Raw genomic sequence first — 26,158 nt, 5'->3', positions numbered from 1 at the left:
TTTCCAAATGCAAAAAGAATGAAACACTTTAAAAAATTTGTTCAAGTACTTTTAACTGACTAAATTTTGATATATTGAAAAAATATTTTTTAAATGTGGTGTTTGGGTTGAAGTAATATGTGGCTAGCTCAGAAAAGAAGAGTTTAGATTATCAAGGATGATAAGAAATAAATACTATTATTATGGTTTACTGCTCACAAGGTATATTAGGTTGACTTTACACATTGAAAAGAAAAGATACTCCTTGATACCACAGCTTTGATATACCATATGTTCCATATATATTTGAGTTGAGAAAGGGCTAGGGGAGAATGAGAAAGACAGAGAGACAGAGACACCGAGAGAGACAGAGAGCATGGCACACTCCAGAGAAAACACAGGCTTCATTACAGTGGAGAGGAAGTCCCAGTAAACATCCCAGCATGAGATATGAAAGTAGAAATCTCAAGACGGGAGACACAGGTGACACTTGTGCTCCTGCACCACATGTGCTTGGCAGCACACGACTCAGGCAGCCTCGCACCAGAACTTTTATTTGAAACCTTAGTTAGTTGTTCGAAAGAAAATGTTATTCTCTCAAAGTTCAACACCTGTGAATGTCTCTACGAGCGGTCCATATCTTGAAATGTATGTCCTGCCTTTTTAATCTTTATATCTAAAGAACAGTGTATAAGAGAATATTGCATATTGTTTTTTGAATAGCCATAAGAAAGCGTAATGCTTGAACAAAAACTTTAAGCATCCAAAGATTAGATTACCCCATCTTTACAACACAAATTTTAAAATTGTTGTTAGAACAGTTAGTAATTTATTTATTTGTTTGTTTTCCTTCACAAAATTTGAGACTGCCTATAATAATAGACATAGGGCAAGGATAACATTGGTTTGTCCTTTCTGCCTTGCCCCAGGAAGCTTAGGTTTACTGGGTTACTCCCATCATAGTGCTCCCATTCCTCTGTGTTTATTTGTAACCTATGTCTTTGTGCTCTGTTATCTTGTAAATATTGCTTTTCCTTTTTCCTTAAGTCCTTTGCATAGTTAATTGAGAGCAGTGTCCTTTTCCTACAGACACCAAAAACAGCTAATGCTGTTTTTGTAACTTGGAGTTCATTGACTCTGAATGACATTCACCCCTGGGCATCTGTTATCTCGACTCAGTTGCCTTCATTTCCTAGCACCCCAAAAGCAGAGTCCCGAGGAGGGACTGGATGAACCCAGGACAAGCTGCCTGTGAGCTACTCTGGCATAGAAATGGCCTGGCCAAACTTAACTATAAGTTAAGAGCATGGTCATGAACGAATTCTGTCATGATCCAAAAGGTACTAACTCGGTTCATACCCTGCTAGGGTTAGGAAAGATTAATCAGGCCTGAACACTGTAGTCTGAGATCTGTAGTGAGATGTCCCCAGGAGAGTCACCCTACAAGCTCAATATATCTCTTTCTGTGTCCATACAAAATAACTAATATTAAGAAGGAAAATTAAGATGTTAATTAAGATGTTAATTAAGTTATTGGACTAAGGAGAGGAGGAAAAAAAAAACAAACTAGATGGTATTTCTGCCCTTGAGCCTGATCGGGGATCAGGAAGAGCTTTTGATCTGTTGATTCTGCTACCCTCAGGGGAGTTGGAGAGAGAGACCAGACTGCCAGATGGAGCACAGAGAGATAAGCAGGAGAGACAGGAGACAGAAATGAGGGACAGTGTGAGACTAGAATGAGGGGCTGAGTGAGACTGGAACAGGCACATGGGGAGAATGGAATAATCACCAACCAGCCTGGCCCTTGTTTCCTCCTTTGTCTGCCTGTTGACATGGGCCGCCCTGGGTGGGGATGTGGCTGGAGACTGCCAAATGCAGGTGGCTAGAGAGAGCTGTGGGGGTCTCCCTAGCCACCCGCTGATTACACACTAGGGAATAAAATTAACAAAATACAATTACAAAGAGGAAATGAGATTATTTTAAAAAGCTAAATTTTAGGAAAGTCAATCAGAAGTTTAAGCTGGTTACCTGGCTGGCAAGTTTAATGCAGCTTTGGGAAGATAAGCCAAGATAACGAAAATATGATGTAGGACAGGACTCTAGTATTTATGGGGCAAAGAGCAGCTGTCTTTCTAGGGGAAACTTGCCAGGACCTAGCTTTGAAATACATTTTTGTATGTTCTTTAATAATGATGTTCGTATTATAGTAAATATTTTGTCAAAAATAATTTCAGTTAAAGAAAGGGATAGACATAGAAAGTTTGCGTTCATCTGGGGAACATAAAGTAACAAAATAGGAAACTGACACCCAAGAATGGCTGAGATTAGTACCAGGAATTTTACTCCATGACTTGGAGGTCAACCACACATACTAGGGGGAAGGAAAGGGAGCTCAGAGAAAGAGGGGAGCACCAAATAAAGAGTGTTGGGAGGATCCTCCCAGGATGGGAGAAGCATGCTGAAAGTAGACTATAGACCAAACATGATTGCCACTCAATGTTTCTTTTGCAAACCACAACACCCAAAAGGAGAGAGAGAACAGAGGGGAATGCCCTGCCACAGAGACAGGGTGGGATGGGGGGGATTGGGGGTGGGAGGGATACTGGGATCCGTGGTGGTGGGAAGTGGGCACTGGTGGAGGGATGGTATTTGATCATTGTATGATTGAAACCCAAGCACAAAAATGTGTAAGTCTGCAACTGTACCTCATGATGTCTCAGTATTAAAATTTTTCTTTTAATAAAAAAAAAGTTAAAGAAGAAATGATAGAATGTACTCAGGTTCACACCCATTTACAAATGTTAAATACAAATGTCTTGAGGAGAAAACTGTAGCTATAAGGGATGTGTAAGCTATAAATGGTTTATACATTTTCTTGATCTGAATTTTTTTCTCTTTATTAAAATCCTTAACTCTGGACATTTTTAATCAATGGAAAAAATAAATATAACTTCTGTCTTTAGTTCTGACATGTATAGGTCTTGAAAGCCTCTACTCTTTTTCTTGTAACAAGAAAGTGCTGACCAATAAAAAATTAACTTTTTATGCAAAAAAAAATAATTTCAGTTAAATGTAGAAGCATATTATTAAAGACTTTTTCTTATGTGAATCTATAAAACACATTGACGACAGGGTTCATTGTATATGCAAAAAAACCAGAAAAGTTATTGTATGGTTAGATCAAATTAATCATGTAGCAAAAAGAATGAATTTCAAAAAAGTTTCATTTTAAAATACAATGTTTATTGGAAAATAGCATAAACTAAGTCTTCTTGATGCCGGGGGCAGGGTGGGAGTGAAAATGGGGACAGCGGAAGTGGGAAATGCACACTGGTGAAGGGATGGGTATTGGAACAACGTATGACTGAATCCCAGTCATGAGCAACTTTATAATTGTGTATCTCATGGTGTTTCAATTAAAAAGCATTTAATCCTTTTCTCTTTTAAAATATAAATCAGCTTTTATTATCTTTATCCATTGTGTTTCTCCTGTCTCAGAAAGAAAATAAGGTCAAATTAATGCTGATAAATTCTCTGAGTAATTATTATTAATGTATGTCCTGCATCTCTTTAAGTTTTTGATCCCAGAACCATAAAGTATGGATTACTTTAACTAGGATAAAATGTAGCCGTCAAGATGGAAAGTAAAATTAGGAAACCAAAATGATTAAAACATTTTAATCAAACTCAAAATCAAAGAAAGTTAAAAAAAAGTCTAGAAAAGGAAAAGTATTGATGATAACATGTGAAAAGATCAGGTGTGAAATAAAATAATTATAAAATATATATAATAAAATGAAGGTATAAAATGAAGGTGCATTATCATAATTACCCATTATAGACAAATCAGTTGTTCATTATTTCCATCAAAAGAGCAATCTGACAACAACATCTATTCAATGTGTGAATGATTCAGTTAATAGCTTTTCATGCCTCATTTCTGATACATTTTTGGGTGAGATAAGAATACTGAAGTGGTTGAAATATATTGTACTTGCGTGACCTGCACATGGTTTATTGCTAACAGGACAGTTCCCCCACTCCACTCCCCTCTGACCCCTGAAGCAAGTAGTTTATATGCTATATGTTTCATTTTGGTAAAAGTTTTAGTTTCATAGTCAGTATTTTATAGAAATGTTGTTTTATTACAGAACAATAAGGGGGCATTCCTCCGCCCCTCTAGGAGAGCCTGGCAAGCTACTGAGAGTATCTCGCCCGCACGGTAAAGCCTGGCAAGCTCCCGTGATGTATTCGATATGCCAAACACAGTAACAACAAGTCTCACGATTGAGATGTTACTGGGCCCGCTCGAGCAAATCGATGAATAACGGGAGGACCGTGACTGTGAATAAGGGGGCAGGGTATCAATATGTACAGCCTCCTGGTCCCTGATTCATTTTTTGTTTGTTTTCTAGGGGTGATTTTAGGCCATGCCCGGGGTGCTCAGAGCTTACCGCTGGCTCTGTGCTCAGGGATCACTCCTGGTGGTGCTGAGGGGACCAGATGCAGTTTCAAGGATCAAACCAGGGTTGGCTGTGTGCTAGGTCCTTGAGCCCCTGTGCTTTCTCTTTAACCCATAATACTTGTGCTCTTCTAAGAAGATTGCATGTGAGCACAACATATGTTTTTAAAAGATAGAGGCCACAAGTAAAGGACGTGAACACCCCACTTTATTCCCGTAAAGGTTTTAAGGAAAAGATAAAAATGGCAAAAGCTCTCCTGCAGGTGCAGAAAGTGGGGGACCAACAGGGAACATCAGAGTTTTCTTTGTTTTCCAAATGGGTAGAAATCCCCTGGAATCTGAGTTCTTGATCATGTTTGGTCACTTTCATGCGTTGCCATGGTGACTCTGAACTGTCATGCCAGTGAGTGTGATTTTTTTTTAAGGGGGAGAAGTTTTTGATGAGGGTATAATGAGCCAGAGTTCTCTCAGCGGTCACTAAGGGCTGACCTGGGTTTCTTTTCCTGGGTTGTCACGAAGGGAGAGACCTTGCAGGGGCTATAAAACTGGGTGAAGTTTTCGACTCCTAGTAAGCTGGGCTTTATCGTAGCCCTGCTGGACATTTGGCTTAAACATCGAGGATCTGCTGGGCTTCTCCTTATCTTTTCGTGCATTCCTGCTAAGAAATGACCTAACACATGACGTTTATTCTCTCCCTCCCAAACATACTCAGGTGAATAGTACAGATACATTTTGTGCATTCATAATTACATTGGTATTACTAAGGAGAATGCTGTGTTTGTGGTACCATGACTCTGGGAAGAAGTGGATTTCTTTTATTCTTCCATCCATCACAGAAACTGCATATAAGTACACACAAGTGGATAACATTTTTATCACACAGTGATTTGACAAAAATATATTTAATAGACATTTCAATATTTTTAAACAATTTTAATTAACAAGTTTCTTTCATAAACTAGCACAGTCATTTAAAGCCATCCGTAATGAAAGGGTTTTTAAAGTCTTAATAAAATCCAGCCACAAAGAAGATGATTTTTATGAAAAGAGTCAGAACATCTTTTTAAAAGGGGAAGTTTTGTGTCTTATCTGAATTTTCTGAGATATTCAAATTACTGGAGAAAGAATAACTCACTGTAGAGCTTTGATTTTAGTTTTCAGATCTGCTATGAGTTAAATATCAACTTACTCATACTTTTGGGCAAGCTAATGGGGCCTTATCATTTTGTACAACTGGATAATTCATATGGCAAGGTAAATAAATGCTATCTTCTCCAAGTCTTGTCATACTTCCTCACTATCAGCACACTTGTATACATCATACATCATTCAAACAAGAGGTGGCAGGAAGAAAAGAAGATTGACATGCAAGAGAGAGTAAAAAAAAGTAGAATAATACATTAATCTCCCCATGGTTTATTTAGGACCTTGAAACACCGTTCCTTACTTTTCTGCCAAAGTTACCTGTGAAATGTGCTAATATAATGGAGGAATTCAATATACTTTTATTCCACATAGTTCAAGTGAGTGATAAATTACTTAGATGATGCCGAATCTTACTTCCTTAGAATTGTATCATTATAGTTTTATTGTTTAACATCTAATGCCTTTTGGCCTATTTTGGCCTCCCCCACCCACAAACACTAAGTCTCTTGCCAAATTTTTGTAAATATTTTCAAGATAGGATGTATTTAAGGAATGAGTTTATAGAAAGTTTAATGTACAGTGGGTTGTTCAATAGCAATGATGAAATGTTACTTGCCTCCCACTAATCTCTATCTTAAACTGTCTAATTGTGTAGACATTTAGTCTATAAATCCTCACAAGTGTTCTTAGCAGTAGATAGTGTACACACCTGAAAAGAAATGGTAGATATCATCAGATTCTTCTATTGCGGCAAGCATTATACCAAATGAATCTGTAGTTTTCAAATAAATGTTAGAGATCTAATATTTATCAAAATTCTTTTGGAAAGTGTCCAGTTATTTGTTCTTACCATTCCATCATGCTCCCAACACTCTCAGGAATGAAAACATGAATATTTTATAGTAAGGTCCTGGGGACTCAGAAAATTAAAACCAGCAATTTTCTGTTGTTGATCAACTCAAGTTTCCTGGACTAGGTTTTGCTACCTTTCAGTATCGAGCAATGAGAATCCTTTAATTGTGAAGTACAAGACTTACTGAAGTACAATGGAGGAGCAGCTGGAGGGAACTGAAGATTAGTACAGAGATGACAAGCACAGGAGAGACAATTATGGGCATCGAGGTACCAGTGGGGTGTAGTAAGTTTGTACATCTATACTATAAACTTAAACTCTATTATAACCGTATTTCCTAACATGAACTATGGATATCCTTATGGAACTTAAGGATCATAAAGAATGCTGTAATTTCAGCCCTAAGAAATTATAAACCACCAGTTTGTAACACTTGAATTGTAACATTCAGAGGAATCACAGTGAAGATATTTTAGATGTCTAATGTAATAAAAATAGTTGCAGGCCTAGGGCAACAGTACAGCTGGCAGGGAGGCTTTTTCTGACCTGGGCTTCATCCCTGTTCCACCAGGAGTGATCCCTGAGCTCAGAGCCGGAGGAAGACCTGAGTGTCAAGTATGACCCCAAGAGAAAACAAAAAATTAATATAAATACTTGCAGTGTGAGGAATTAACTTTTTAATGGCATTATTTTACTATAGTGCAGTGTGAACCACACTGTAGATGATTAAAATGCCAACTTATTTGTAATTTACTTTATAAAATAATGATTTTAGTATAATATTCTTTATATTTATATGAATATATATCCATATTTTTGTGACTCATTGAGCCATACCATATTTTCTTAATATTCTGGAAGAGTATTTTGAGGATAAAAGTATTGAGAAATATTTCTCTTGATATTCATTAAGAGCAATATCTGTGGTGACCTCTCAGAATTCAAATTTAAAATATACTTATAAAATAAAAATTCTAGGACCAAGTAAATATTTTCCTAAGTTGGAAAATCAGGAAACTGAGCATTGAACTAGTCACAAAATTTACTGCTACTATTTTGGCTAGAAAGGATTTCTTTAGGAATGGTCTTACTCCCATAGAAGGTGCTTACTTAGTAACAAAAACAACAACAAAACTTTTCATATTTATGAAGAATTACACTGTCCAATTAGTAGAACCAGCCTGATTATAAGTTTATCAGAGGAAATGACTACCTTATTAATATCTTTTCACTTTCCTAAAGAATCATTTGATGATAGGATAAAATACAAAAGATACTACATAACTGAATCTCTTTCATTTTAATAACAGTCTTATGTCATAGCCATCACGTGGTGAAAATCTACATTGTACAGGCAAATTTACCTTTCTCATGTATTTCTTCACATATTCCTGAAGTTAGCTACATTATGGGCTTTTTGACTTTGGCAGATTGGACTTGCAGGGCACATGTTCAAAACAAAACAAAACAAGGTGCTTATGACAGTTCTTATTATTTATATTATAAAAATATAATTTTTATTATTATTATATTCATTACGGGCTGAAGCGATAGCACAGCGGGTAGGGCGTTCGCCTTACAAGCGGCCAACATGGCCGACCCAAGTTCAATTCCTCCGCCCCTCTCGGAGAGCCCGGCAAGCTACCGAGAGTATTCGATATGCCAGACACAGTAACAACAAAGTCTCCAATGGAGACGTTACTGGGCCCGCTCGAGCAAATCAACAATCAACGGGAGGGCCTTTACCTTTACCTCGAGCAATTATATTCATTATATAATGATTAAATTGAAAAATTATGGCCTGAAGAAAAAAAATTTATTTGTAGACCTCCTAAGTGGGTATGGAGGCCATTCCCTGTAATTCCAAGTTAACTGTATGTGATGGAACTCAAGAATGTGATGCTGCTCTTGCCCTGCAGTGTTGGGGACCAGCAGGGTAACCCTGTGACACTGAAGGGTCCGTGTGTGCCAGGGATTGAACCATGGTCACATGTAGGTAGGATAGGCGCCCTAATCTCTGTACTTCTCCCCAGCACATAAAACTGATTTTATATTTTGCAAATCATAACCATATTACACACAAAATACATAGCTTACCCTGTACCACATTCGTGACCCCTGCAGATTAAATTTAGTTAAAATTGTGAGAGGATAAAGTCTTTTTTAAACCTACGATAACATTCATAGACTAAAAGAAACCAAGTAACTGGTTTTCTGAGTACAATGCCTGACGAAAGAACACAGTCATAGATTTTTCCAGACACTAATGGCAAGAGCATCTGAAATACCTCCAAATTCCAATTAGGAGTGGAGTGTTCTGGAGATGTGAGTGGCCTGAATGATAGGCTTAGGAGCCAGTTTCAAATGGCACCAACTCCGAAGCAGTTCCTGACCTTTTTTTCTCCAGCAAAACAAATAATTCACTTTCAGTTCTGTAGCATTATATGTGTACCTCATTTAAAAAAATTTACATTGAATTGCAGTTATTTCACCAGTTTTAAGCATTTTATTGCTCTGTTGTCTATCTTGGCCTAGCCATAGAGCAGTAAAAGTTGAAGACTTTTCCGTTTTCAATTTTTTTAGATCGAATTGTGTGAAACACACCATAATATTGCATAATATTATAAATAAAAAATTCTAAACCAAGAAGATGCATGGACTAAAACTCATGAAATAAATGTTGACTGTCAGGTGAGTGCAGGGACAGGTGCATAATAATTGTCCAAATGACAAAGTTAATGGAAAGAAAACATCTCTTAACCCATCTGACTGCATTTTAAAAATTAAAAACTAACAATTTTATTGTTATTATTTTAACAATATTATTTTATTATCTGTACTTCAAAGACAAATAATTTTGATTTTGTTAAATGTTAATGTGATATCAAAATATTTTGCAGTAGTGCAAAATAATATTGAGTACATGTGAATTCAAGTTTTGGTTCTCTTTTCTATTATCAAACTGATTTTGATCACGGACTTTAAGCTTATATACCTTTTGCTTATTTGTCAAATGGAACAATACAAAAAGATTTTTAATTTCACTTTTTGGAATACAAATTTCAGCGAGAATTTAACAATATTAATAGATTAAAAGATTGAAAAAGGAAAAAGCTAATCTATGAGAATTTTTTTTCTTTCTTCTTTAGTTCTTTATTTTGTGTCTAAAACCACATCCGACAGGCTCAGGGTTTACTCCTGACTCTACGCCCAGGGATCACTCCTGGCATAGCTGGGGACCACATAGGGTGCCAGGGATCAAAACTGGACTGGTTGCATGCAAGGCAAGAGCCCTACCTGCTTTACTGTTATCTCTTCTGCCTGAGAATTTTTTTTGCCTGATATAAAGTAATAATTTGAGGATTTTTCAGTTACTATCTTTAAAGGATTTTCATTTAACTCACATCACTATTTTAAATTAATGGGAGTCACTGACACATTTTTCAAAAATATTTTGAGCATTTTATTGCAATGAATATTATGTAGTCAACAAGGACTGATATGATTCAACCCCTCTTCTCAAAGACAGACAAATGGTAATGAATATATGAAAATGTAAAGTGAAATATATCTGAGAAAGAGTAGGAAATATCTAGGCCTTTAATGAAAAGCCAAAAGGTCATCTATGACAGAATTAAAATTTGATTCTGCACTTTACGAAGGCAAAATTTGAGCGAGGCATATTTCTCTGCCAGACAAGAAGGAATCTAACAATTGCTACTAGAATGACAGATGTCTATAAATAATGTTAAATTATATAATGTTCTTTCTTCACTGCATCTCTTCTTAGTGGTGCTAATCATAAACTTTATCAATTGGTTTTCACTTTTATTTATTTTTCTTTTTGGGTCATTGAGTCACACCCGGCGTTGCCCAGGGGTTACTCCTGGCTCATACACTCAGGAATTATTCCTGGCGGTGCTCGGGGGACCATATGGGATGCTGGGAATCGAACCTGGGTCGGCCACATGCAAAGCAAATGCTCTACCCACTGAACTATTGCTCCAGGCCCCTGGTTTTCACTTTTGACCAATGTTATACCCAGTAACTCTCCTAGCATTAGTTTCATTTTTTCCCCCGGACTGATTTGTATACCGGCAGATAGTGTATTTAATGTGTGTGTGTGTGTGTGTGTGTGTGTGTGTGTGTGTGTCCTTTGTTAGCAGGAGTGTAAACACTTTGAGAGAAGGGACTATGTCAATAGACTTTTGTGTTTTTAATATTCTTACCCTTAAGTGAATATATATGTGTTAAAAGCATACAGTTTCTATTAAACCAATGAATTTAATTATAGCCTTAAGTGAACAGAACTTTAGAACCAAAAATATTGGGCTCCTGAAGTGAACTTTAAATGGTAATCAGTAGGGGTCAGTTTTCTGTTACTTGGATTTGAATACTTGGTCCATGATTTAGTTGCTATATGGTACATAATTACTTTGAGTCTCATTTCTTCTGTCTTTTTGAAGGATATAGCAATAATATTTACTGAACAGTGCAGTTATAAATATTCTTAACCATATTAATAAGTAGTAAGTGAATTAATACATGTGAAATATTTAGACAAGTAAATATCATGTTACTTATTATCACTTCATCTTAAATAACCAGTATTTAGTCATCTTTCTTGGAACAATCAAAAAGAAATTACTTCAGTTGACAGTTATAAAGTATATATATCTAGTAGTTTGCTGTACAATCATAAACTAAAAGGTACAAATAAAACCATATCTTAATTATAAAGAATAATATTTCTTTCCCAGTAGCATAAAGGCATTGACCTACTTGAAAGATCCATTGTAGTATGAAACTATAAAGAAGTAATACAAATCCTCTCTTCTATCTTTATTTACTAATGTTTGTTTATTGTTTATTTGTTAGAATGGCTCTTCTTCCAACTTCTTTATCATACTACTAAGGTGCCATATTGTTCCCACATTTTATCCTTATCCATGTCAATGGCAAGAAGCAAGTAAATAAGGCCTACTAACTCAAGCTTACATTTTTTTCTTTCCCCAAACAATAAAATATTACAAGAATTTACTATGAAATAGTATCGAAAATCAGATGTTGGTTCAGGAAACTAACTCATCTTGAAAGGTAGCTCAGAGGGTTGAGTGTGTGCTTTGTGTGACTTCAGGTTTGATCCCTGGCATGAACACTGAACACTACTAGGAACAACTCCCTATTACCCCTGGGTGTGGAGAAGGAGGGAAGAGGAGGATAAAAAAGGATGGGAATCAGCCCATGTCTGAAGTTTTTTAGAGACTAAAGAATGTCCCTAAAGTTTAACCTAAGATCCCGTCAAATCCAAAAGTGAAAACAGTACTGGCGTCACAAAATTGTGCGGTTTTTCTTCAGGTAGCATAGATTTCAGAGATATTCAGTGTCTTTCCTTAGACCTCTCTAAGTATAGTTGGCCGAGTAAGAATCACTTTCTAGGCTTTTATCTTATGGCAGTATTTTCCTTATTTTATAAGTGAATGTAAACTAAGATGGCAATGCTTACAAGTGTCTAGTTGTGGATTTTGTTAGCCTCATTTGCAAGCCCCCACTACCGTGAACATGCTATAAAGCAACAAGAGCTGATTGAGTTTTCACTACATTTCATCAAACTGTTTCAGGATGATGTTCATGGAGATACAACAGATTCTTCTTTTTGTTTCCATGTTGTCAAATGTGCCAGTTATCAAACCCAAGTCTCATGCATGCTAGCATACATTTTACCACTGAGCCGCATCTCCTACCTATGAATCTGTAATTGAAAAAAAATGTTATTGATATAAAATAGTAAGAACAGATGGAGGATCTATAAAATACAGCCCATTTTTCAATGTAAGAATTTGATTAGTTCTGTGAATTAATGTAATCTCACATATGGTTTAAGCAGCAATATACTTTTTAGTTTAGGACTATTTCAAGGTTAATTTTGAAAATAGTATTTGATATTTAGTTTGAATCTTTTACTCTGAACCAAGTTTCTCTCTGAAGAAATAGTGAAAGAACTTAAACTAAATTTTATTCTAATATTTTTTTCTTTTAAGAATTGAATTCTATTTATGATGTGTTGCAATCACAAATATATTTGCTTTGTGTCCCGAGGTCCATATCAACATTTACTGATGACTTTTTGTACATAAATGCTATTGTAGATTGTAATTCTTAGTGATAGCACAGCGGTAGGGCGTTTGCCTTGCACAGGGCCAACCAGGCCGACCCGGGTTCGATTTCTCCGCCCCTCTCGGAGAAACTGGCAAGCTACTGGGAGTATCTCGCCCGCACGGAAAAGTCTGGCAAGCTACCCGGGATGTTTTGATATGCCAAACACAGTAATAACAAGTCTCACAATGGAGACATTACTGGGCCTGCTTGAGCAAATCGATGAACAACAGGACAGTGATTGACAGTGACAGCCTTCGTTAAGAAATTAATTGTAGATAATTGAGTAACAACAAATTACATTTTCTTTACTTACCTCTACGTGTTTGTAATTTTTGATCCTCTTCTTTTTCTTTCACCACATCTCCAACCAAGATACCAGAAGTTTGTCTTTCTTGTCCAGAACCAGAATTACTCTAGATATTTCAAATAAAAGATTTTTATGGTATGGTATGAGAAGATGTAATTATTCAGGGTCCTAGAACTTCTTTCTTTGCTGGATTTGTTAACTTTTTATAACAAGTTTTATCACAGTTACGGAATTGGTAGTTTTTAGATGTGGATTTTTTCTGGGCCCTGAATTTCACATAAAATATAATAGAAAGCCATGTAACTGCTATATGTTTTGATAGCTATGTTGAAATAAATGCTAAACCTTCTAGCTACATTACCTTGGACTTGTGTAAATTCACAAAGAATGCAGGATGTTAGACTCGTGCTTAAATTAAATCTTCTCTAAACACTAATGAAATCAAGAAACTAAGAACCATTTGTGAACCACCGAGATTAGGAAGATTTGTGCATGTGAGTTTAAAAATAAATTAAAAATTTATTTGTTCTTCACATATAAATATTTTATGACTTTAAGAAGGAGAATTATATGTGTTTTTAACATTAAATTCAGTCTTATGTTTGAGCTATTGGACACGCAGAATGTACATTGTTACAAATGTTATATTTCATCTTTTTGGGTTGTGTCTCAGAGCACATCTTTGTCCAAGTACTCATACTCCTTTAAGAATAGTTCTAAAACAATATATTAGTATACTTCTTGTAAGTATTAGATAATGCTGGAGCGATAGCACAGCGGGTAGGGCGTTCGCCTTACAAGCGGCCAACATGGCCGACCCGAGTTCGATTCCTCCGCCCCTCTCGGAGAGCCCGGCAAGCGACCGAGAGTATTCGATATGCCAGACACAGTAACAATACTTTTAATACTTAAAATTTACTTGTGATACTCATTACAATCTTACTTGCAATACTTCTTGGAATAAAAGAAGTATTCCAAATGCTAAACTGTGTCATTGGTGGTTAAAATACTGTAAATGTCCATTATTTGAATCATTTACATTGTCATTTTCTGTAGATTACTTTATTAACTATTCCTCTGTAAGTTTTCTTTTTTAAAAATTGATAACCTCCCTTCAATTTTTCCCCAGTGAAGATTATTTGTGGATGTTTACCTTCAGATTTTTGTTAAATTTGCATTAAACAATTTCCATGCAACAATTATGGCTTACAAAACCAGAATAGAAAACACAGTGTTAAGAATATCTTTTGAAAGATTTTTTTTTCTTTCAAGTGTTCATTTTTTTTTTGGAGCAATGTATAAAATTTCACAAAGTGATGGCTATTTCTTTAAATGAAATTCTAATTTAGGGATATTGAAGGAAGTCTTTGAATAGTGTGAGAAATCCATACAAAATATCTGTTTGGAAATAGGATGCCAAATTCTTATTTTTAAAAGTTTCTATATAATGTACATTATATTTTTTCTCATATATGAAAATTTCTATGGTAGAATCTCATCCCCAAAATCTTATGAGCTGGATTTGAATCCTTACCTCTACTTATGAGCATTGGCAAATTGCTCAGTGACCATGATCCTTATTTTTCTCTTTCTAAAAAAATATCAGTTATATTTCTTTTCTTTTCTACTTCAACTTTTCAGCCATTGTGTTATTATTAATGAGAGCTTGTAGCAAGTTAGTAGGTAAATAACTCAATTGACTGTTTTTAAATATTTCAACTGATAGAACTTATAAGAAGCAAAATATATAAACAGTCTACTTTGTCATGAAATCACCTGGCCATTTGATATTTGTCTTTAGTTCTGCTTTATCCCAGTCCAGAAACAAACAAACAAACAAAAACATTTATCTAGTCTTTGCAAGCTAGGTTCATATTGGTACATTAAAGTGCTATAATTTATACTTTCAGGCTATAAAAAATATAGATGAGTGAGTTGGATAAAGTAAATTCATTAGATAAAAGCTTATTTTTCTCCCCAGTGCAAAGAGTTGAACTCAGGGCTTCACACATGTAAGGCATGTAGTCTATCACAGAGCCACATCTCTGGCCTTATTTGAATGATATTTTAACTCAAATAGTAAATTTGAAAATATGATTGTTAGTAAAAGTTCTAAACAATAAATTAAAAGATATTATCAACCTCATCAGTGTTATCTTAGATTAATTTTTAAATTAATCAGGTGAACAAATTAAAATTGATTACTCCATAATGTCTTTAGAGTACTCAAAAGCTATTTTGTATAAGCTGAAGAAAAGATTATATGCAGAAACTGCAAGGCTACAAAGTATTGCTATATGACACAGAATTAGATATTTGGAATCAATTTATAAAAGATAAAGCAGTGGGTGATTTATCGGATTAAAAAACATGAAGGATTTACTTCAAGGATCCTTTATCAATAAAGGATCAATAAGTACCTTGGTACATTTTAAATATTATTTGATTTACACAAAATACATTTTCACTTAACTTTTCAGGAAGACAGAGGACATAAAAAATAAAAATAAAAAAATAAAGTCAATAACTATTTGGGAGAGAAGTAGACAACTAAAAGTTCACTAACTAAAGATGGCTGAGGAACAATGTGACATTAAGGTCACTGTCCTTAATGGAAAGATAATTAATTGTGAATCTATTTTAGGATAACTTTCATCCTAAATTAAGAAAATTCTAAGTATAAGCATTCTCCTTACAATAAAACTATAATGCAAGCCATGGGAGACGTTTAAAAATATCCCATTACCACTATTAAGATTATTTTTGTATATTTCTTCCTCACTATAGTTGATTATGGACTGGAGCGATAGCACAGCGGGCAAGGCATTTGCCTTGCAAGCGACCACTATGGCCGCCCCGAGTTCGATTCCTCCGCCCCTCTCAATGAGCCTGGCAAGCTACCGAGAGTATCTTGCCCGCATGGCATAGCCTGGCAAGCTACCCGTGACGTATTCAACATGCCAAACATAGTAACAAGTCTCATGATGGAGATGTTACTGGGCCCACTCGAGCAAATCAATGAATAACGGGAGGACCGTGACCGTGATAGTTGATTATGAAAGAAAGCATAATTACTGTCAGTCTACCTTGTGGGTTTTTCAACATTTCAATAGAATTGATCCTGAATCCTGCTATTGGATTTTCTCTAATCAGAGAAAGCTGGGCCTTGGAAAGGTAAAAGAAGTAGAATCTCTTGCTTCCAAGATCAATTCATCCGGATTTGTACTGCATAAGTAATCTATTTGGTTTGAGAGAGATCTTCAGCCAGAAGAAGATAAAAAGTGATTTTATTTTGAAAATATTTTTACAGATTTTGCCAGTTCTAAGCAGTTTATGGAATGTGATCTGATTTCAAATCAGAAGTAATTTGTCTGAAGTATTAATTTTGGCAAGTTAAATTACCTCCTAAAATATAATTTTGTTAAGATACATATGATTTTTTTTTAACTTTTGGGTCATACCCAATGCACAGGGGTCACTCCTGGCTCTGCACTCAGGAATTATCCCTGGCGGTGCTCAGGGGACCATATGGGATCCTGGGAATCAAACCTGGGTTGGCCGCGTGCACGGCAAATACCCTATCCGCTGTGCTGTCGCTCCATCCCCAAGATACATATGGTTTTATGTTTTTATCTAGACACATAGGAGAGAATAAAAATAAAAGTTTCAGGGAAAAAATCCTGATTAAGGCTTTAATAAATCAGAGGGCTCAAAGGGTCAAGAGTAAATGCGTTGCATATGTGAAGCCCAGAGTTCAATCCAGAAGACCTTTGGGGATATATCACCCCCAGAAATGAGTGGCTTGGTAAAATATTTGACGATTAATATGTTTTAACATTAATACATAATTGTAATCAGATATATTTTATTTTTGTTAGAAATAGGAGAGATAAAATTATTCTCTATTAGGTATAAGAATTCAATGTTTGGGTCATAGAGTTAGTGCAATGGGTAAGGCACTTGCCTTGCATGTGGCTGACCCTACTTCAATCTCAGGCACAACATATGTTTCCGGAGATTTGCCATGAGTGATCTCTGATTGCAGAGCCAGGAGTAAGCTCTGAGCAGTGACGGATGTGACCACAAACACACACACACACACACACACACACACACACACAATTTGTTTTGAAAAAATATCCTTGTTGAAACAAAGATAAGAGGACAAAGTTAGATGATTCTTCATAACTTAGCTATAAATTCGACATGTGTGCTACTCCACATCGTGGACTTCCCTTGTGTTGGACTATCCACGTATAGGTTTCTTTCGTTGTGTTCAAGTCTGCAAATGGGCTGATATACATACTCTTCTTAGAAGCACTTCTGCTCACTAATTGATGATCTGGTATGTTAAGATGGCTATAACTTGCTGTGTTTCCTTTTATGGAGGGCCATGCCCAGTAATCCTGGGAGATGAGACCATTCTCTGTCCATCTATGCCCAGATGTAGGCCTGATAGTATGGGACCCAGTTAGTGGTGCTCCTGGGCCACAGAGCTGTGCATGGTGGTATTAGAGAGGCTGGGAAATTCCAGAGATTGAACTCAGAGTTTCACACATGCTAGGCAAATCTTTCCCACTGAAAATATCTTCCAGATTCTGCTATGCTATTTTAAATAGAATTTTAATGAGTCCAAAATAGCACATAGAAAGACTTCATTGAGAACCAGAGATTGCTCGAAAGATTGTTTGTGCCCAAGTTTAATCCTTCTCACCACTTGACTCCCTGAGCAGTGCTTGGTCCCCTGAGCACTGAGCATGAGTAGTCCCCATGCACTTTCAGTTGCCCCCAACACCCCACCCAAAGTAGAAAAAGTGAACTGAGTTCAAGTATTGTGCAGATAGATAGAGGAATTGACTTAAACTGGGAATTACTCAAAATATGTCCAGCATCCTTTAAATTCTATCTACTAACTTTGAAAATTCTGTCTCCATTCAGAGAGAAGAAACAAAATGAAAAGACTAACAGATCTGAATTTTGAAAACAGTTCAACTCCAGTTATTAACCTTGTGTTATTGGGTAAAGCTCAACTTCTTTGAGATTAATGTACCTTCACAGGGTGGTTGGGAAGAGAAAAATGAGATGATTTACGTGAAATGCAGTTTGTAAACCTCAATTACCACACAATTTTGTTGTTTGTTGCAGCTGTGACTGTTATTATAACTGCACTAGGTGCCATTTTGCATTTTTCAATTCCAAACCCGTAAACATTCCAATTGTTTAGGTCGGTGAGCAATAGACAGGCAGAAAGACATGGGAGAGACTGGATAGAGAAGAGTTAAATTTGGGAGAGTTCCTCTTTCCTTTGTCCTTCTCCAACAAGGGACCTGGCAGAATCAAACCTAAGCAAATGACTCAAAATCTTCTATTTTTTTTAAACTAACGATTCTTAGGATTTGGTTTCAAATAAAAGACTTTTCAAAATTCATAGTTTACTTGTTCTTACTGTAGAAGGCTGTGAAAGCACAGAGCTACAGTCTAATGTGGCTCCTTCTATTTATAGATGTTTAGATGAACTCAAAATGCTTAAGAGAAAGTAGCTTGCTGCGGAAAAATTAAGGGCATGCAAGAATCTTCTGGAACCCTACATTAAAAAAAATGGAAGTAGATTTAAAGTACTTATTTACACAAATTAAAAGATGTTTGACTCTTTGCAAGGGTAGCTTCTTGTGAGAAAAATTTTACTTTACATAATAGATGAGATTTTGCCTCTGTTTCAGAACCACAGAATAGATTTGTAATCAACCCTCTATAAATTTGCTAATCATGCAAAGCAAAATATCTATGTAGGGGACTACGAAAGAATATACTGACAACAAAGCAATGGAAATAAATTAGAAATTGGAAAGAAATCTTAAAATTATGCTAAAAAATGTTTGAATAACACATAATTTATGTCAAATATTTACAAAACCTGAAACGGTAAATATTTGATACAAGTAATGTGACATTTAGTTTCATTTATGTTAATTTTGCTACCTCCATTTTGCATTTTTTCTCTTTGTTTATATGTTTTGAATAAAATGTTGCCCTAGCTTTTTTCAAATTTCATTCTTATTGAAAATACTTTAAATTTAGCTATGATAAAATTGCATAATATTAGAATTTTGTTCCTTTGATTTCTTTGGAAGAAAGAAGAAATTTAAAAAAGTTCAACATTGATTTTTTTTACAAATCTTTCTCTTCATTTTTGTGTTGCTTGGACTGTTAGGTTGACAACCCAACATAGTTTTGAGAGCATAAATATAAAATGGCAACATAAAAAGCACTTCTAACATAATAACATTTGAAACTGATAGTTTTATATATATATTTTTAAAAAAAGCACAAAATAATGTTTTGGGGGACACAAAAGAAAAGAATGTTTATGGGCACAGAAGCAGTAACAAAAGAATACCAGAGAGAAAGTAACAGTAGTTGCAAACAATAGTTTGTGTCAAGCAGATAACAGAAACAACTTGATTCTTTCAGCCTCTGACAAGTCCCATGTTTGTATTTTGATTTCATTTCACTTCGAATACTATCACAGCTAATAAATAACTTAGAGTGATCTCAATGACTGTTGGCTGTTTTTCAGATAATTTGGAGGTGAATTTCATGAATGGCATATAAAACATATTCAGGATGCTTGCCACCTGCTTTGATAGTTCTTTACCATGGCCCCTATCTGCGGATGTTTAGTGCTTTCCCCAGGAGAGAATTTCATGTATTTCCTTCGAGATGGTCCCGAAATACAGCCTCGCAGTTCTAAATGCGAAGTTGTCATAAAAACTAGGCACATTTTTCACTGAATGATGGTTATTTTTAGGCAAACCACTTTGGGTTAATTAGAAGAAAAATTACTGCTGTACAGTTAATATCCTCTATCCTCCCACCTTGGCCTGAACATAATGAGATGTAACCAAAGTTTTTCTTTGTCACTGGCACCTGTACCTTTTAAGTATATCAAAGTCTGTTGCTGTGGTTACGGCCTTTGTTTCCAGGGATGTTTAGTCCATGCTTCCCGCCACTCTTAACAATGGGTTACTCAAAAAGAATGAAATAATGAGTCATTCATTCGGAAATATGTTGTTAAAATATCCCTTTTTATGATTACATTTCACTGCTTAGAAACTAGGCTGTAATTCAAGGCAACAGTTAAGTCTGAGAAGTGTTAAAAAAATCTTTGATTTTTTTCTTTGATTTTTTTTTTCATTTATAAGAAAAACCTGTCTATGTAATTGAAGAACTTCTTACAAGTCTCAACAATTAAACCCTTTTGGTTAATGTATTATTTCTGGAACAAGTAGACAAAATTCTACGCAGTAAGCATGATAAAAATCGTGCAGATTTTGCACAGCACAGAATTTTAGGTTCCTGGGCACAAAAGCAGTAACAAAACAGTCCCTACAAAACTGAGTAACTCTGAATAACACAAGAAATAATTTTTGTTAATTTAAAATTTTAGAAACTCAAATGTGTAAAGTTTGTAAAGGAAAATGTAATTAAATTATGTTACTGTACATACCAGTTGTTTCTATAATTGAAACTTTACAATATGAAAAATACATTAGCTCTGTACAGTTTTTACAGGTAGGTAGGATGAGTTTTGAAAAAAAAGGGTTCCTTTTTTCTTTTTTTCAGGGTCATAATCTTGTTTAAGTCAAAAAATACTGCACAACTTAGCTAATTACAAAGTGTAGACTTGAAACAATTCATGTCTTCTTTATTTCATGAATCAATCTCGGGTTTTTGTTTATTTGAACAGGGGATTTTGTTTCGTTTTTAAAGTCCACAATGAATAAATTCTTCCTCATTTTGTCCTTGAGGTTACAGTTTGGTGGCAACCCTTGGCTATCGATTAGTTCAGTTAAGCCAGCTGCTGTTTATGGTCACTGATTCGGCCAGCTGTTGTGACTGTGCTCAGGTCCAGTTCAGTCTCTAGGTGTGTTTCCATTGTATCTTCCTGTGCGTTCGTTTCAAAGGTTTTATGAGAGAGAAGTTCATGATGCACCCCACAGTAACTTATTGTGGGCTGGTCGTATGCCAGAAAGGTTGAAACATTCATTGATAAAGGTATCTGGGGAAAAAAATGAACACGAGAAAAGTCAGTTATAAAAAGACAAACAATTTTGGAGACAATATTTGGAGATCAGTGCAAGCTACTTGCTGGCTTGGTTCATCTCTGCAGTTACATCAGTGGTTCCGTGTCTTAATTTTATCCCCGTGATGCCCCTCATGCTCAAGACAACAGATTTCGAGTCTAAAAAATGCTACCAGTTCTTAAGTAGAATCTTCTGATTAATATGAACCCGGCTCTGAAAATGCTAAAAGCTTTGCTGGAAAGACATCACCAAAAAAATGCCTTACCTCCTGGGGTAAAATAGTAATTTTAGACAAAGGCAATTGCTAGTTAGTTATCGTGAAAAATAACAGTGGTTCTCAAACTTAATCACGTATAAAATTCACCTCAAACTTCCTTTTCTTCCCTTTCTTGTTCCTGATTTAGTAGGTCTGGGTCAGGACCTGAAATTTGCATTTCTTACATATTTACAAATGAGGTTTCTGATATTAATTTATATACCACGAATTTGTAGAAACATGCCAGAATTTGTAAAAATATGCTCAAGGAGAGTTGTCTGAGGCAAGTCATCTGGCTAGCAGTCTTACCTTGTAACTTCTTAATAAGTATTTCACCAGTAGCACTCTGCGACATTACCTGTAGTTTAGTTATGTATATAAATTTTGAGGCTTAGAGGTACCATAAATAGAATAGTGATAAGGATGTGAAAAGAATACCCAAGTAAATTATGGTTTTATGAGAAAATAGCAAGTTCTAAAGATATTAGGAATTTAAAAAAGAAAGTATGAGTATTCTGAGAAGAAAGGAAATACCCATGTTACAGACAGAGGAAATCCTGAAACTTAATCATATATCAATGTTCATAAATTAATGTCCTTTCTGTAATAAAATGAAAATGTGTTCTAGAAAGTGTACATATTTGAGGAATCTTAATCCATGATTTATGTTTAATATACGCATTGCTAATTCATGATTTTTAATTGTCATGGATAAAACTGTCATTCCTTACTTTTTAAACCTGTGTTCTCGCTTGAACATACGTCTTGATTTCTGTCACTGTTTGCTTGCTTATTTTCACTTTAGAGAAGCCCGTGTTCTGTCTTGGACATGACGTCTCTCTTTCTCTTCCTTCACGTCATTCTAAATAAGCAAAAACTATCTTGCTTTATTCCCCCACTCAAAAAAAAAGCAAGATAAAATCTATCTTGTTTTACTCCCTCCCCCTTCATTTCTTTGTGCAATTTATATGCATATTTATTGTTCTTAAAGTATGATATCTGATATCTTTCATGACTCTGTGTTAGGGGTATAGTTTCACACTTGTTTAACGTGTCATTCTCTTTTGGTGTTAGATAAAATATATTTCTGCTTGAGTACATCAAACTAAATACCTTACTGATCTCAGCTAAGATTGGAGACCAAAGTTAAGCAAAATATAAAGTCTAGATTTTATTATTTTATTAATTTAATACTTTCTTCATACTTTTCTCCATGTATTTTATCTTCTTTATCTCTTAGGCTTCTATCTCTATAATTCTTCTCATGTTTATTAAATTTACCAAGACTCTCTTTTCTTGTTTTCTTTTAAATCAGAGCAGTCACCTCTTTTGATATTTTTTAATTTTTATTATGAATCTTTGTGTATAAAATGTATAAGACTTAAAACTTGAAGACAGAAATTTAATAAAATCTATCAAATCGAAATGCTGAATAACTTTATCTTGGAAAGTAAGCAGCTATGGATATGTGAAACAAATGATAATATATTTTTATAATGGTCAAAGTGATTGAAAGATCATAAGAAAAAAATAAGATGCTACAGATGTGCTCATTAAAAATAAATAAATTTTCTCTTGTTACAGATAAAATATATTAGACAACTGCAGTATATTATTATATAAAGTAATTTTGCAATATGAATAGATTTGAGTGAAAGGAGAAAGCAAAAATAGAAATGTTATTAAATACATTTAAATTTGCATAGAATTTTGTGCTTAATGTGCTACCTAGAGGATGCTGCTATGTAGACTGTAAATTGTAATTTGAACAATATCAGCTAAGTAGTTAGCTTTCAGTTTTTATTAAAAGAACCCCATGTATTTGCAAATTGCATGTGTGTGTGTGTGTGTGTGTGTGTGTGTGTGTACAGCAAGTTCGTCCACTGGCATTAAATCAACAAGAAAACACCCTGACTGAAGCTTGCATACTGTCAAGGTAAATCCCCTCTTTTCTCCATACCTGCAGTAGCACCTTCCCTTTTTTATTTTTCATTTTATTATTTTATTTTATTCAACCACTGTGAGGTAGATCATTACAGAGTTATTCATGATTGGGTTTCAGTCATACAATGTTCCAATACCCACCCTTCCACTAGTGTACATTTCCCACCACTAATGTCCCCAACTTCCCTCCCATCACTCCTCTAGTACCCTTGACCACCCCGTCTGCCTCAATGGCAGACAGCTTTCTTGTTCCTTTCTCTCTCCTCCTTTGTGTATTATGGTTTGCAATACAGGTCCACATTAAGCCAGCTATTTTGTCTCTTTACTCTTTCTCTTTCAAATACCCTGCTATTTGGCAATCAATTTATTGACATTAAAAAAAAAATGGAATGGTTTTGGGGAGAAGGTTACATACAATTGTTCCAAATTGTCTTGGAAAAAAAACAAAAGCACAGAAATACATCTTTCACACATACATGCTTCTTTACCACTAGCTTGGCTCAACATATCCTTACCTGGTTTATCTTAGTGATTGTATGGTTGGACTCTTAAAATCAGTAGAGTTGCAAATGAAACTAGAAACTGTAAGTTCACTTCTGCAAATGCCAACATGAAGAAAGTAGTGAATGATTTTTTTCTTTTTTTGGTCACATATGAAATTTTACACCTTCTTGGAAATAGGTGGCATTTGAAGTATACTTTACAGGAACAAGGAAGATATCTCCTAAGGCTAATTGCATCAAGTCCTAGGTTTGACGCCTGCAATTGGCTACCCCTCTTCCCAATCCTGCCACATGAATACCCAGCATTCCTCAGCACCAATGAGTCCAGGTAACATGCTATCACTGGGCCTTGAGCACAGAAATGTCAGTCGACACAACCAATAATGTATGCCAGAAATGGTCCCCGGGATCCTTGTTTGCTCTGGAGTTCCTTCCACAAAATAAACTGAAGCAATATTTACTTTATTGAATCAGAGAGGTGACAGTTGGTAAAGCACATGTCCAACATACAGAGTTTTTATTCCTGTACAAAATACACACCGCCCCTTCAGCCCTCCAGCACTGCCATATGCAATCCTTATTAAAAAGGAGGAAAATGTAATATAAGCTTTATTAAGGAAGTTAGATTCCTTAAACATAACATTTTCTACGTACCGATGGATATGTATAATCACTTGTTGATGTATGTATGTAAACTGCTCATTAAAGATGATTTAACTTAAAAATTCAGTCAATGGTCTTCTTGCATGTTTCTTGATGCTCCTATGTTCTAATCACATACATAAGCTCGTTTTTAAGACTAGCCTTTGGTTTTGTTCGAGCAGGTGAAATTTTATGAATGTCTATTTTGGTGCTTGTTTGGCAACATTTGTTTTAGTCCCATCAAACATGAGCTTTGTCTACAAGCTGGTAGTTTGACTTAGAGTCAAAATAGAAAGCTATGCCTTTGGTATTATTTGAGTAATATTAAAAAATGTGATGAAAAAGACTTTTCCTCTGACTTGATTCCCTTATTAATAATTTTCTCCCTGATTACTATTCTGGTTTTAAGGTTGGTTGGAAAAATGTATTATCTGGAAAGAAATAACATAAAACTAAATTGTTTATTGTTCTCTTAAAGATTGTCAAAGTTTGTTTAGATGTTAATTTGGATCTCGCTTATTTTCTTTAAGAACGATGTCATGGTTTCTCAGCTTGGTCTCTGATAAGCTGTGGGCGATTTTTCTGTCTCTTGGTTGATGACGGACAGGACATACCTCGAACCTCCTCCTTGTTATCTTCACTCTCACCCACGGAGCATTTACTGTGGTTTAGGTACCATCCTATGTTCTGGGCTTAGTTATTTTGTTGAAGATCCTAAGTCTGATGCAAGATAAGTCTAAGTGTCCCTGTTTACATTTGAAGAAACGAGGAGTACATTAGTTTAAGTAAATCATCTAAAATCACTTAGCTGAACGCAGTGATTTTGCAGAAGTGGTTGCCTGACCTCTTAATGACCATACGTTACTACCATTTTATGTAAACTACAATGCCCTTGAATCCCAGAAAAGGGAACCACATACCCTCTTTGATAACTTTAAGTACAAAGCTCACCATTTTTATCTTATTTTCAGAGGATAAGCATTATGAATTCCTATGATACACTATAGCTCCGAGTTTTACAGAACTCTTTGAACATTGGGTTTTTGGGAAAGAAAAAAATATTTATCTAGTATTCATGATGTGTGGTCAGAGAGGAAACATAGTGGACAAGGGACCTGCCTTGCACGGAGCTGACTATGCTTTGATCCCCTACCACTTTTGGTCCCCTGAGCCCATCAGGAGTGACCCCTGAACACAAAACTAGCTGTAAGCCTTAAATTCAACCAGGTATGCAACCCAAACCACAACAAAATAAGACATAATTCATGCTTTTTGACAAAGTCATAGATTAGTGAAGGAGAAAGACAAATAATACAAATGAATAAATGAAGGCAACGAGAGAGATAAAATGGGAGATTGTGTGTGTGTGTGTGTGTGTGTGAATCTTATTGATTGAATGCCATTGCTTTGTACAACATAATTCTTATACCCTTGATAAAAGGTTATGTTGAAAAAAATCATTCTTTGGTAGTGTTACTATCCGTGTTGAGTTTGCTTATTCTCCATTTATCAGGTCCTCTGATCTCTTTGCACATCCCTAGACAGGAATGTCAGATTAATTGGTGTGATTAAATTATGTCAACATGATTGTGTGTGTGGGTGTGAGTGTGCCCTATATAGAATAATTTTATGTCTAGGGTTGCTTCCTAGTTTAAAACTCTTAATTGTTAGTTAAAGTTGAACCACCTACAACTCTGAAACAGAATAAGCGATCTGGAAAAATGAACAAATGAATGAATGAATTTAAGTTATTGTTTTATATTAGAAATGGTTGAGATCTTTAGTTAGAATTTTGGTGATTTTTTTTGTGACCAGAAATATAC

General features: G+C 35.3%; 2 protein-coding genes across 2 annotated transcripts in view; one reads left to right on the top strand and one right to left on the bottom strand.

The window, feature by feature from the left end:
* CTNNA3 (catenin alpha 3) overlaps window positions 1-26,158 on the top strand; it is a 1,757,578-nt gene that overhangs the window by 518,741 nt on the left and 1,212,679 nt on the right. The window lies entirely within an intron of this gene.
* LRRTM3 (leucine rich repeat transmembrane neuronal 3) overlaps window positions 12,895-26,158 on the bottom strand; it is a 204,514-nt gene continuing 191,250 nt past the window's right edge. The window contains exons 3-4 of the mRNA XM_056113568.1: window positions 19,562-20,965; window positions 12,895-13,012 (exon numbers count right to left, since the gene is read on the bottom strand). Coding sequence (XP_055969543.1) covers window positions 20,756-20,965 — 210 coding nt within the window. The 3' untranslated portion in view covers window positions 12,895-13,012; window positions 19,562-20,755. The remainder of the gene's footprint in view (window positions 13,013-19,561; window positions 20,966-26,158) is intronic.

Source organism: Sorex fumeus, unplaced genomic scaffold (genome assembly GCF_029834395.1).
Source record: "Sorex fumeus unplaced genomic scaffold, SorFum_2.1 ptg000020l, whole genome shotgun sequence".
Taxonomy (NCBI): domain Eukaryota; kingdom Metazoa; phylum Chordata; class Mammalia; order Eulipotyphla; family Soricidae; genus Sorex; species Sorex fumeus.
The sequence above is the reverse complement of the archived record's forward strand: the minus strand, read 5'-3'. Positions and strand labels throughout refer to the sequence as shown.